The sequence below is a fragment of the Lithobates pipiens genome, unplaced genomic scaffold, assembly GCF_037356315.1.
Source record: "Lithobates pipiens isolate NorthernLeopardFrog02 unplaced genomic scaffold, aLitPip1_a1.2 Scaffold_18, whole genome shotgun sequence".
Taxonomy (NCBI): domain Eukaryota; kingdom Metazoa; phylum Chordata; class Amphibia; order Anura; family Ranidae; genus Lithobates; species Lithobates pipiens.
This window is the reverse complement of record NW_027507758.1, coordinates 575,363,808-575,377,580: the sequence shown is the minus strand read 5'-3', so window position 1 is coordinate 575,377,580 and position 13,773 is coordinate 575,363,808. Positions and strand designations below refer to the sequence as shown.

The 13,773-nt window shown below is 41.8% G+C and overlaps 1 protein-coding gene across 4 annotated transcripts in view; it reads right to left on the bottom strand.

Moving 5' to 3' along the window:
• LOC143989055 (cytochrome P450 2K4-like) overlaps positions 1 to 13,773 on the bottom strand; it is a 69,502-nt gene that overhangs the window by 6,858 nt on the left and 48,871 nt on the right. For 3 of the 4 annotated variants that reach the window (XM_077489061.1, XM_077489062.1, XM_077489063.1), the window contains 3 exons: positions 10,338 to 10,514; positions 8,374 to 8,515; positions 3,772 to 3,956 (listed from right to left, as the gene is read on the bottom strand). In XM_077489061.1, coding sequence (XP_077345187.1) covers positions 3,772 to 3,956; positions 8,374 to 8,515; positions 10,338 to 10,514 — 504 coding nt within the window. Of the gene's footprint in view, positions 1 to 3,771; positions 3,957 to 8,373; positions 8,516 to 10,337; positions 10,515 to 12,236; positions 12,721 to 13,773 lie in introns of those variants that run through there. The other variant, XM_077489064.1, reaches the window with a different exon arrangement.

Here is a 13,773-nt window from a genome sequence, read left to right as displayed (position 1 = left end):
CACATATAAGGCGGTTCTTGGGCAGGTTCAACTCCTTTTGGAGCTCAGTCAGCCGAGCACAGGCATTAAATGATCGGCGGAAATGCACACAGACTTTCCTGGCCTGCTTCAGGACATCCTGTAAGCCGGGGTACCTGCCCAAGAACCGCTGCACCACCAGGTTAAGGACGTGAGCTACACAGGGCACATGGGTCAGTTGTCCCTGTCGGAGGGTGGAGAGGAGGTTGGTGCCATTGTCACAAACCACCATTCCTGGCTTAAGCTGGCGTGGCGTCAACCACCTCTCGGCCTGCCCCTGCAGAGCTGACAAAACATCCGCCCCAGTGTGGCTCCTGTCCCCCAAACAAACCAGCGCAAGCACGGCATGGCATCGTTTTGCCTGCGTACTTGCGTAGCCCCTGGAACGCCTACGAAGCACCGCTGGTTCTGAGGACAGAGCACTGGAAGAGGCCATGAAGGAAGAAGAAGAGGAGGGGTGGAGGAGAGAGGTGTGTCACAACCAATAGTAGCATTTTGGAGGCGTGGTGGCGGAACAACCTCCAACACTATTGCACCTTGTCCTGCATCCTTCCCAGCTGCCAGAAGAGTGACCCAATGGGCCGTGAAAGACAGGTCCCTGTCCATGCCTGCTGGACCATGAGTTAGCGGTAATATGCACCTTACCGCTGACCGCCCTGCCCAGCGAGGCAAGGACATTGCCTTCCACATGCCGGTAGAGAGCCGGAATCGCCTTCCGTGAGAAAAAGTGGCGTTTGGGGACCTGCCACTGAGGAACCGCACATTGTACAAACTCACGGAAGGGGGCCGAGTCTACCAACTGAAAAGGCAGCAGTTGAAGTGCTAGCAATTTAGCCAAGCTAGCATTGAACCGCTGGGCATGTGGATGGCTGGGAGTGAACTTCTTTCGCCGGTCCAACAGCTGGGGCAGGGACATTTGCCTGCTATAATCGGACGTGGGTGTACCGCTAGCAGAGTTCCCGGAAGCACTTGGCTGTGACACACCTAATTCTACACCTTCATTCCTCTCAGAGCAGGTTTCAGAGAGGACTGAAGGTCTAGTGGGGTTGGAAATGCCAGCTGATGAGGAGCAAGGAGAGGTCCGCTTTGTTCTTTGGTGTGGGTCTTTGAGGTACGCTTGCCAACGAGCTGCATGGCAGGTCAACATATGTCTGCTCAAGCATGTGGTGCCCAAGCGGCTGATGTTTTGGCCACGCGAGATACGCTTGAGACATATGTTGCAAATAGCAGCGATGCGATCTGATGCACTCGTCTCAAAAAAGGCCCACACCAAAGAACTTTTAGAATAACGCGCAGAGGCAGTGCCCTGCACAGGCGGAGCTCTGCGGTGTGATTCAGTCGGTGTGCTGCCCCTAAGCTGGCCCCTGGAGGGCATCCTGCCTCGTTGGACATGTGCCTCCTCCTCCTTCTCCTCCTCTCTCCTTCCAGGCACCCACGTGGAGTCAGTGCCCTCATCATCCCCTTGCTCTTCATCACTGTAGCAAACCTGGCAGTATGCTGCAGCTTGTGGAACATGACTGCCAGATTGCTGTCCTTCTTGAGCATCCCCTCTCTCTGTGCTCACGCTACTGCCTTCCTCTAGCTGAGTGTCATCATCAGAGCCCACAAAACACTGGGCATCCTTCTGGAGCATGTACCCAACACTGTGCTCAAAGAGTTCAGGAGACTCCTCAGGAGGACGTGGTGGGTCTAGGGAAGGAGTCACTGATGATGACATTGAGAGGAGGGAAGACGATGCGTTGGCAGCTGCTTTGCTAGTACCCTGAGACTGGGTGAGAGAGGATGAGGAGGGTGAAGAGGGCTTGGTCATCCACTCTACCAAGTCGTTGGCATGTTGCGGTTCAACATGTCCAGCTGCCGAAAAGAAGGACAAGCGTGTCCCATGGCCACGTGCTGATGACAATGCACCGCGTCCACGACCAGCACTGTTGTCTCTAGACACAGAGCCTGCTTGCCCTCTTTTATTGGCTCGCGCCTGTCTGCCTCTCCTTGCTGGCCTTCCAGACATGGTAATGGCCTGAAGGGAGTTGGGTAAAACAGCAGTGTAATGGAGTCACACAACACCCACTAAGCCCTGCAGATGGCTCTATTAGAGAACAGCAATAAACGGTAGATACAGGTGTATATTGTGCTGGAGTCACACAACACCCACTAACTCCTGCAGATGCCTTTATTATAGAACACCAGAGATAAAGGGGTATACTGTAATTGAGTCACACAACACCCACTAAGCCCTGCAGATGGCTCTATTAGAGAACAGCAATAAAGGGTAGATACAGGTGTATATTATGCTGGAGGCACAAAAAACCCACTAACTCCTGCAGATGCCTTTTTTATAGAACACCAGAGATAAAGGGGTATATACAGATGTATACTGTGCTGTGCTGGAGGCACACACAACTTCCAATAACTCCTGCAGATGGCAAGTGGGCTCAAATGGAGAAGAGCTATGTAGGTGGATATAGCGGTGTGTACTGGGTACAGAGCACGCAGACAGCACGCACAAGCTCCTAACACTACTGACTGCAAGCTCTATTATAAAAGATATTTCACTAGCTATATAGGTGAGGTGAATATAGCGGTGTATACTGCGGTCAGGGTACACAGACAACAACCACTACACAACAGCAAGATCGAAAATCGGCCGAAAACGATCGGTGTGTACTGTGTTGAAGGTACACAGAACACCCACTAACTGCTTCAGACGCCAACACACTACACTAGGCCGCCATGCTGGCGGCCTTATATAGTGTGGGGCGTGTACTACACAGCCTGAGCTATGATTGGCCACAGGCATCCTGCCTGTGGCCAATCATGGCTCTCCTCGCTGCTGGCGCTGTGATTGGCCAAGCATGCGGGGTCACAGTGCATGCTTGGCCAATCATGAGCCAGCAATGCACTGCGATGACGCAGTGCATTGTGGGCCGTGAGCGCCACACAAATTTGGCGCGAACGGCCCATAACGTTTGGAATTCGCCGAACGGGCGAACAGCCGATGTTCGAGTCGAACGTATGTTCGACTCGAACACGAAGCTCATCCCTATAGGTGACTTATATTGATAGTCAGCAGCTACAGTGTTTTTAGATGCTGATATATTTTTTGGGGGAAGCATGGAGCTCCTCTTTTGCCACGTACACACGACTGGACTTTCCGGCAGAAAGGTCAGACGGAATAATTTCATCGGATATTCCGATTGTGTGTGGGCTTCAGCTGACTTTTTTCAAAAAGTCTGACGGACCTAGAAATAGAAAATGTTTTAAATCTTTCCAACGGAATCAATTCCTATCGAGAAAACCATTCATCTGTATGCTAGTCTGATGGACCAAATACGACGCAAGGGCAGCTAGTGGCTACTGGCTATTGAACTTCCTTTTCTTGTCCCATTGTACCTCATCACGTTCAAAATTAATGGACTTTGGTGTGATCGTGTGTAGGCAAGTCAGTTCGGTTGGAACTCTGTAGGAAACTCAGTCGGAAAGACTGTTGGAGGTTATTCTGATGGAAAGTCTGGGCGTGTGTACGTGGCATTTAACTTATTTTTCAGTTCCATGACAGCCATCACACTTTTCATCCTTCTAGCACTCAGGGTTGTGGGGGACCCTTGGCATCCACACAATAAAATTATATTAGTAATCAATTAGTGGGGTTGGGGTTTCTGGAGATAGGCTGTAAAATGGAAATTATTAGAAAATGGAAAGTATTAGACCCTGTAAAGCAATAAGGCAAAAAAAAACAATAATTACAGTGCTTACTTTTGGTAAAAAGTAACCTTTAAATGTAACATCTTGTGTGGTGGCATGTGGAATGTTAGACGGTACTATGTTGCCAAACCGCTGAATCTCATGTATAACGGCATCTGTATATGGCATCTTTTTCCGGTGCTCAGTCTGAGGAACAGCAGATCCAATGACTTTATCTATTTCATCCTGGACATCCTCTATAGTCAACCATGACAATAAATCAAAAATATGCAGTTAAAGATGAAAATAGCCAAAATAAAGACCACTGGTAACAGTATACAGTATATCACAATTTGCTGGTATATAATGTAAAGTCAAGTTTACATATGGAACTTTTTAATAGTTCTCTAATAATGGTTCATTTGATGGTCTCCTTTCTAGCCAAAAGGAGCTAACTTTTGACAGAATGATTTTTTTTTTTTACTAAATGGAAAATCCAATAATAAAAGCAGCTACATATGAACATATGTTAAGTTGGCATATTTTGAGGTTAAGCCTCATATTGTTCAAACAATTCAAGTTTTTTTTTTTTTTTAAATAACAAACATGTTATACTTAACTGCTCTCTGCAGTTGGATCCCTCTCTTCTTGGATCCCTTTTTACTGCTCCTGGCCCCTCCCTCCTGTCAAGTGCAACCACAGCAAGCAACTTGCTATGGGGGCACCCGAGCCAAGTTGCAGGTCCGTGTGTCCATTCAGACACAGAGCTGCTGTTCAGCCCTGTCCCCTCCCTCTCCTGATTGGCTAACTAACTGTGACAGCCACAGGAGCCAATGGCGCCACTGCAGTATCTCTGCCAATCAGGAAGGAGAGTCCCGGACGGCCGAGGAACTCGTGGACATCGTTGGATAGAGATAGGGCTCAGGTAAGTATTAGGGGTTGCTGGGGAGGCTGCTACACACAAAAGGCTTTTAATCCTAATGCATAGGATAAATCGCACCTGCCTATGTGGTTCTCTCCTTATTCACATAAGCGGCAGATATGTTTTTGGTCTTTGGTTTGTCTAGAAAAGAGTTATTCAGCCCTTACTCATCATTTACTTTCCTTTTATAACAAAATATGCTTATTGAGCCCTTACTCATTACCTACTTTCCCCTTTTTAGGCATGCAATTCTGGGGCCCATGTTCTCCCCTTCGGTATAATAATATCTCCTTGAAACTTATTGTTGATGTTTGACCTATAGCTCAGGTTAATTTGAACTACCATGATACAATACAGGTGGGGGAGCCCCCCAGAAGACCTATATTAAAAATTTGCAATTATTGTGTATATTTCCCACTTTAGTTTACTTAATAATATGCTGTTTTTAAATCTTCAGTGATTCTACATGCAGTATGTACATTATTCTCTGAAGAAGCCATAGCCTGGTGAAACATGTAGAGAGGAAATTACGGCATCAGCACGGTACAAAGCCATATGGATATTTCCTGATTTTTTTATAATGAAATTCTTGTCTATTTTAATGACAATAACATTTACATTTTTATATAATTATTTGTATTGGCATCTTTAAAGTCCAGTTTCAGTTCCTTCCATTTATTTCTGTTCCTTGGGCATGCGGTGCAGAGACTCTCAGACGCCAGATAGCTCTTTTTTTTTTGGCATGTTTATAACTGAAGATTGTGTTTCACCACATTGAACATTAACTAAATGATTTAACTTACTGTCTGTAACAGCTTGTGTCAAACACCAACTTTTGCCCTAAACTTTACCAAATTTTTGTCTTAAAGTGCAATGAGGCCCCACAGCCAAACCTTTGGGTCCCACACTGTTCTAATCTCTAAAGATATTCCTCTAGTGATAGCTTTAATAGAAATAGTGATGAGATTCCCAAACATTTTCAGAACATTCATTTTATCCACACGCGTTTACTAAATGGCATTACGGCCCAATGAAATCAGTGTGTAGCCAGACTGATCCAGGCCCCTGTGTTTCAGGGCCATGACTGTAGTGATCAGCATAGTTAAGAAACCCACGACAGCTAATCAGTAATCATCTTTCACTGTGCTGGATCATCTAAACTGCTAAAAGGTGCAACCTGATTAGTGGATACAGGCAGATAAATTCTGCAAAACATTTCACAAGCTTATTAAATATTTGCAAACATTTTTACATGTATACTCAAACACCAAATCATAAATGTTGTTGCACATTTCCCTGTAATGTGAAAAGGTTTAATTTTATATTTTTCTACATGTCCTGCTTTCAGTTAAATAATACCTGCAAGTTGCATCCATAGGGACTTCTCTTTCAATATCTTCTCTATCCATTGGCTCCCGCAACTGTCAATCAAGGTCAGTTAACCAATCAAGGGAGAGAGGGGATGGGGCCAGTTCAGGGCTCCATGTCTAAATGGATACACGGAGCTCTGGCTTGGCTTGGGTGCCCCCTGTAGCAAGCTGCTGGCTGAGGGGCACTCAAAGGAGGGAGGTGCCAGGAGCAGCAAAGAGAGACCCGAGAAGAGGAGGATCCAGGCTGTTCTGTGCAAAACCAATTGCATAGAGGAGGCAAGTATAACATTTTTTTGTTTGTTTTTAAATAAACAAGCCTTTACAATCACTTTAACCACTTGGTCTGTAAGTGGTTAAAGTGATTGGTAAAGGCTTGTTTATTTAAAAACAAACAAACACATTTTTTTTTTATATTAGCCTCCTTAATGACAAGGCCATTTTTTGTGATATGGCACTGCGTCACTTTAACTGAAAATTGCGTGGTCATGAGACGTTGTACCCAAACAAAATTAACACCCTTTTTTCCCACAAATAGAGCTTTCTTTTGGAGGTATTTTTATTTTTTGTACTATAAACAAAAAAAGAGCAACAATTTTGAAAAGAAAAAAATATTTTTTACCTTTTGCTATAATAAATATTCCTAAAAAATGTTTTTAAAAAACTAATTTCTTTATCAGTTCAGGCCAATATGTATTCTTCTGCATATTTTTGGTAAAAAAAAAAAAAAAAAAACAGGAAGTGTATATTGATTGGTTATGCACAAAAGTTATAGCCTCTACAAAATAGTGAATAGATATATGGCATTTTTATTATTCTTTTTTTTTTTTACCAGTAATGGTGGCGATCTGCGATTTTTATCAGGACTTTGACATTGTGGCAGACAGATGGGACACTTTTGACACTTTATTGGGACTAGTGACAGTTAAACAGCGATCAGAGCTAAAAATAGCCACGATTACTGTATAAATGTCACTGTCAGGGAAGGGGTTAACACTAGGGGGTGATCAAGGGGTTCCCTGGGTGTGTTCTAACTATAGAGGGGATGGGCTCCCTAGGACATAACAGAGATGGCTGTTCCCAATGACTGGGAACAGGACAGGGAATTGCCTTGTTTACATAGGCAGTTCCTTGTTCTGTCTCTGTAAACCACGATCATGGGTCGCTGGCAGACATCGAGTCCGCTGGACCCGCACCCACTAGCCTCCCTGCACAGACCGAAGTACAGCTACGATGGTTTGCGCAGGAGAGCCAACCTGCCACAGTATAATGATGGTGGCATGTTCGGCAAGAGGTCAAACATTGTTGCAGATTCCTACCTGTTTCTGCTCTGAAGAAACAGCTGTTTGTTGTCTGTAGAGTGAATCTAAATGGAAATTACGTTTTCATTATTAATTAGCTGATGCACTTGCAAAGTTCTAATGATGAAAGTTTGAGGGTTTGCATCCCTTCAGAAATAATTAAACCTCTTGGAGCAACTCACCCCAAAAAATTTTTTTTTCAGAGGATACCAAAAATCGAACTTGTATCTCAGTGCAGATGTCTGGAAATGAGCCAAACAAGTGGGAAATTACATCCCCAAAGGGGGGGGGGGGGGGGGTTCTGTGTACCAACTGTGTACAGGGTGCCATATTGTATTGAATTTTACAACCTTGCAGATTGGAAATAAAAAAGTAATTTTTAATAACAATGGCAATATGGCCTCTTTAGCAACTGTCTATACATGTGGAGTTACCCTTTAAGCCTTTGAATTTACTTGCAATTTTCTCCATCAATAATGTGGACTAACATGGCATTTTCTACCAAACATAATGCATTCCTATTTTTATTGCGCTTTGCACAACTAAGTATTCTTTTGTTAGATTCTTGTTTTACTTTCATGAAAAGTCATGAATAATTTGGAGCAGGCTAGTCACCTAATCTATTTTAGTCTATTTGGTAACCACATGAGCACAGTTTAGGCTAGGAGTGATGACTCAGACTCCTTAGCTTGGGTATAACTCAGACTAGGCAGGGTAATTGGGAAACCCATTCTAAGAATGAATACATGAGGATAGAAAAGAAGTGCACAACAACATTGAGTGAGTTGATATGGCTGGTAAATTAATTAATTTTGTTTGTTTCAAGGAAGTGTAACCAGCTAATGCCTGGTGAGATTGCACTGTAGATGCGGTCTGCAGTAAAATATTATTGTAGTCCTCTGTTTGGTATCATAACTCTGGGTATTGATTTTAGGTAAAAAAAAAAAATTATTTAGAAGCTTTTTCAAAAATTGTTTTATATCTTCACTAAAGCATGCAGAGGACTCCACACAACAAACTATATGATCTATTTTGTTGAGATTTTGTTGGACACCATTAAGCACATCACCACCAGTATTCTTACTTTGAATCTCCGGATATTTCATCATTAGCAGAAGCCCCCATCTCAAAGTCGTTGAGGTCGTCTCCATACCAGCAGAGAACAGGTTGGTAATGACATTTGTTAAATTTTTATCATGGAAATATGTGGGGGATTTGGATTTCTCCTGGGAAATAAAGAAAAGAAAAAAAGATGTTCCTTTGTAGTAGTAGTAGAGGCAACAAGGCATAATTTCACTGTATAGTTACTATGACACATCTTTTTCCAACAGTAAAGTTACATTTATCTCCAGACTGCCACAATATGCAAATCCAGGGCAGAACCAGTAAAATAACAATAAACTCTGTTCAGAAGCCAAAGGCTGTGGGCAATCAATAGAGTGCAATATTGGAGGTACATTGTTGAAAAGAACAACAAAAGAAAACATTTGAGGTGCTCCTTTCATGTAATTGCCAAATGAGCAGTGTGGCCTGGCAGTGGGGAAAGCAAATAGAATACATTACTAGCAGTAATGAGCCAAACTGCCCTGGGTTCAGTTCAGAGAATTTGAAAGAAGTTTGGATGGCAAATTTGAACCCCACTGAAATCAATAGTAGCCACATCTGTCAAAAAAAAAAAAAAAAATTACATTTTCTGGGCTAATATGCAGGGGGTGATAAAAAAATAGCATTGGGCATGGACACTTCTCTATAGAACATGCACCAATGAAAAAAAAAAAAAAGTAAAAAATCCAATTTGGCCAGGAACAGCAATTTTTTTAAAATTCTTTAGGTAAAACATAAAAAAATAAAAAAAACATGTAATTTCTTGGAATAATATGCATGGGAGAATGTAAGCCGGTGCTTACAGAGGTATTACTGTGTTTGTTGTGTTTACATTTTCTGAATTAAATGTATTTTCTACTGTGTGCACCACATTATTTAGTTAATGCAGAAGTGCCGCTGCTGGAGAGGTAAGAGTTAACTCTGCCTAGTCAGACTTTGCTGGGCTTTTCTGAGAAGCATGCCCCTCTGCTGGACAAAGCATATCAAAAGGAAACTTTATGTAGGTAAAAGGTCTTTGCTCTCTGAATGGGAAAAGAAGGATAGTTCTGCTAAGCATTTAATAAGCCATTTTGCTAATTCCCCACCCTTTGTGGGAACCCATTCGGGGGTGCCAAGAGATGGACTGCTAAATTGACTTAGGGACTTATGCCCCACACCTTCTTTTGGCTGCACCTAAGTGTGTAAGTTTGCATTTCTGATCATGGACACTTGCTATAGAGGATGGCATTGAAGGGGCAGAGGTTTTTCCCTCAGTGTCAGAAAAAGTCTCTCCTTGGTACACTAGTGGGTTGGCAGTACTCTCAGTATGAAGTGTCTGGATCCTCCAAATATGTTTTTCTTAAGGTGTTGACCAGAATTTCTCAATCTGTAAACAACCCCTTTTGTATAATCTGATTTGTCCCTCAAAACTCTATTGATATTTTTGTTGAATAAAAGATCAAAAAAGGACCTTGAGATTTTAATCAAGTATATCATTGCATTTAGGGGCTAAAAATATGAATGCAAGCTACTCACTCAGGGGAGAGCCTCTGGGAGATACAAGGATAGAAAAGGATCTGGGGGTCCTAGAAAATCTCAGGCTCAGCAATAGTAGGCAATGCCAAACTGCAGTAAGTAAGGCTTGTAGACTAATAGCATCTATTAGTAAGGGTATTTACTAAAGAGATAAAGCTATCTTCTACCACTTTAAAAAAACTCTGGCTTGGCCACATCTAGAGTATACCAACCACTTCTGGTCACCAGTGCTTAGGAACGATTTGGTTTGGTCAGAAACACACATAAATACTTATCTCTCCGGGTCTTTAAAAAACTTTGTCTTCAAAGGCATAAACATTAGTATCCTTTATATGATACTTTTTTTGCAGATCTATGGTTGCAGATTTACATGCACTGATACGTTGTACTAAAGGTAATTTAGAATATTATATAACATAAAGAGTTAACCTCTTGCTGCTTGATAAAGAAGGCATCAATAAGATTTCTTTGATCGTTGGCATCCAGCTGATCCTTGTACTTGGTGAAGGTTCCTGTAATGAACTGACGCATCTCAGTGGCATTCCTATTCACAGTTTTGTGACCTCCTGGTAGCCAACGCATTACAGATTGATAGGTATTGTACAGCTGTAGGGCAAAAAAATAAAAGGCAAAATTATGCGAAGAATCGGATAATAAAAAGTATAACAAAAATAATTTGCTTTAAAGCTGAATTTCATGTAAATATCAAATATTAATTATATTATTATACAGGATTTATATAGCACCAGCAGTTTACACAGTGCTTTAGAATGCAGATGGGGGGACAGTACAATTACAATACAGTTCAATACAGAAGGAATAGGAGGGTCCTGCTCGTGGAGCAATACACAAATTAATGCAAATCTGTACCTATTAAGACACAGTACCTGCATTTTACTTTCTATAAGTCTCTTGCAATCGCCTGTATAACAAAGCTCAGATTGGGAGAGTATGAAGCACCCCAATATACCAATAAGGTGTGCTGCAATGCTAATGTTATAACAAGGGGTATGTTGATAGTAGAAGATACATTTTAAAAAGTTACAATCCTACAAATTGTATAATAGAAACTAGATCAAATCAATATTTGCTGTGTCCATCCTTTGCCTTTAAAATAGCATCAATTGTCTAGGGTGCACAGTTAAAAAATTTTGAAGGCACACGGTAGAGTGCATGATTAATCATTTCTCATACCTGTACATACCATGGACCAGGACAATTGTTACATTTGTGCTTGCGACCCTTTTTTTTGTGATATTAACTTGCAAAAACAATGTGTTTTTTTTTTCAATATTAGCAACAATACGAAAAAAAAAAAAAAAAAAAGCAAATTTTAGTTTGGGATGTTAGTTTGAAAAAATAAAAAAAGGTGGTGATGAGGGACATGTTGATCACCCTCAGGGGATCCCTGCATAGAGATTTGAGGAAGAGAGCTAAGAAAATATGTCTCCTCTATAGGTGACAGAGTCAGCCATATTGAGGATAACATGGGGGAATTCACAGTTGCCCATAACGAGCTGGTGGATGCACATGATGACACAGAAGGAGAAGTGCCAGCCATGAAAGCTAAAATCGCAGATTTAAAAGACAGATCAAGAAGAAACAATATAAAACTGCAGGGGGGGGGGGGGGGAACTATGAGCCCAGCAGAGCTCAGGCACTATGTCTAACAGCTTATAGTGACATTTTTACCTGATACCCCTCACAGGGAGGTAATAATGGACAGAGCCCACCGCCTACCAAAACCAAAGTTTCAGAAAAAGTTCCCAGACATGTTGTTGCCCGCATCCATTTTTTTTCACATCAAAGACAAGGCCATGTGATTTTGCTAGAAAGAACAAAACACTACCTAACCCTTGATCTGATAAATCAGTGCTCACAGACCTATATCAACATACTATGGCAGCATGCAGGAGTCTAGCTACACTCACCAAACTTCTCCAGAATCATACATTCCAATACACATGGGGTTTTCCCACTAAAATCCTCATCACAAGAAAGAACTGCACTCGTGTCATAACGTCACTCGAAGATGGGTTAGATCTTGCAAGGAAATGGGGCCTGCTTCCTGAGGAGAATGACAATCTTCCCTCAAAATCCCCACTATCAAGGGTGGCCCTGGAACAACACATCCTTCCAGATATTTGTATATCAGTTGCCACGGCCACACCAGGATTTCAGATTACTAGGAGCTAAAACCTCCTTGAATCCTTTGCAAAATTCTTCGCATTATGCTCGCTCACTTTTTTATGTTCATGTTTTTGTTCTTAATTGTGTTTATCCTGTTTTTACTGTACCCGTGGATACCAAAGAACATCTCATCTTTACCATCTTCTGGATACCTAAGACTGATGACTCCATCGACATTAAGCTGATCTTGTCGCCCATCTCTGGTATCATAGCACCATCTACAGGTAAAAAAGAACCATTGCACTTATTTCTGAATAACTTTACAGCTACCACTGACACCCTATAAGGACTCATGACGCTTTCAATTGTCGCTTTAAATGTGCATGGCCTAAACAGTCCATTCAAGAGAAGCTCCATGTGGAGAGAAATGGATAAATTGAAAGGTGAAGTACTCTGCGCATAAGTAACACACTTCAAGACTAATAAACAACCTAAGTGTTCACATAAAGCTTTCCCACATGTCTTTAACGCTACTGCTCCAGTTAAAAAAAGGGGAGTATTAATAGCAATCAAACATTCCATCACCTTCCAACTGCATTAATATTGTCTATGACCCAAGTGGCAGGTATTTAATACTGATCTGCGACATGAACAATACCACCTATACTCTGGTGAACCTCTATGCCCCCAACAAGGGACAAACAGCATTTCTGAAAACTATGCACAAACGCATAGATAAAATCCATAAAGGATCACTAATCATATGCAGAGACTTTAACAGTGTGATCAACAAAAAATTGGACTGCTCTAATCCAAGCCAGTCGCATAGGCATGACCTTTCCAAAATGATGCTGACCTCTATGATACTTGGAGATGTGTACATTCATCTGAGTGGGACTATACTTATTACTCATTTCCCCACCAGGCATACTTAAGGATAAACCTTATATTGTCAGATCTCCAATTGCTACAGGGGACACTATCGTCACCATTCACTCCATCACATGGTCAGACCATACTCAAGTTTCCATAGTCTTGAAAGAACAGAACTCCAACACTCCTGCTTGTTTGTGAAGAAACAACACAGACCTGCTGTCTGATCCAGAGCACTCAACTGGACTAAGTAATCATCTCATAGAATTTGTTATAATTAACAACAATGGGGACACTAACATTGCTACCTTATGGTGTGCCCATAAAGCTTATAGCAGGTGCTTACTCATTCAGGCGGGCTGCAAGGGAAAAAAGAAAGAGAACAAAGCTGTTGAACAATTTATTAATGAATCTCAAAACCTTAGAACAACATAAACAGAATCTGTCTCCCCAAACAGAATCTGACTTATATGAGTGTAGACAAAAAATCCATTCAGTACTCATCTCAGAGCATCAAAATGACTTAAAACAAACAAAAGTTAGGTACTATGTTCAGGGAAACAAAGCAGGTAAATTATTAGCAAATTACATTAAAAAAATAAATTCTACATACACTTACTTTACATTAAAAAAGACAACAACGCTCTGAAACTGAACAGTAGTAGGGATCCCCACCGTGGAGTTTTAGAACACCACCCTACCTCCATAGCCAATGCCTTCATTAAATACTATAGAGACCTGTACAATCTTAAATTAGACAACGAAACACCTCAACCATCAACCCAGTCTATTAACTCTTTTCTTGACTCAGTGACTTTACCCACCCTGACTACAGAAAACATGAAGTCACTAAATGCTCCAA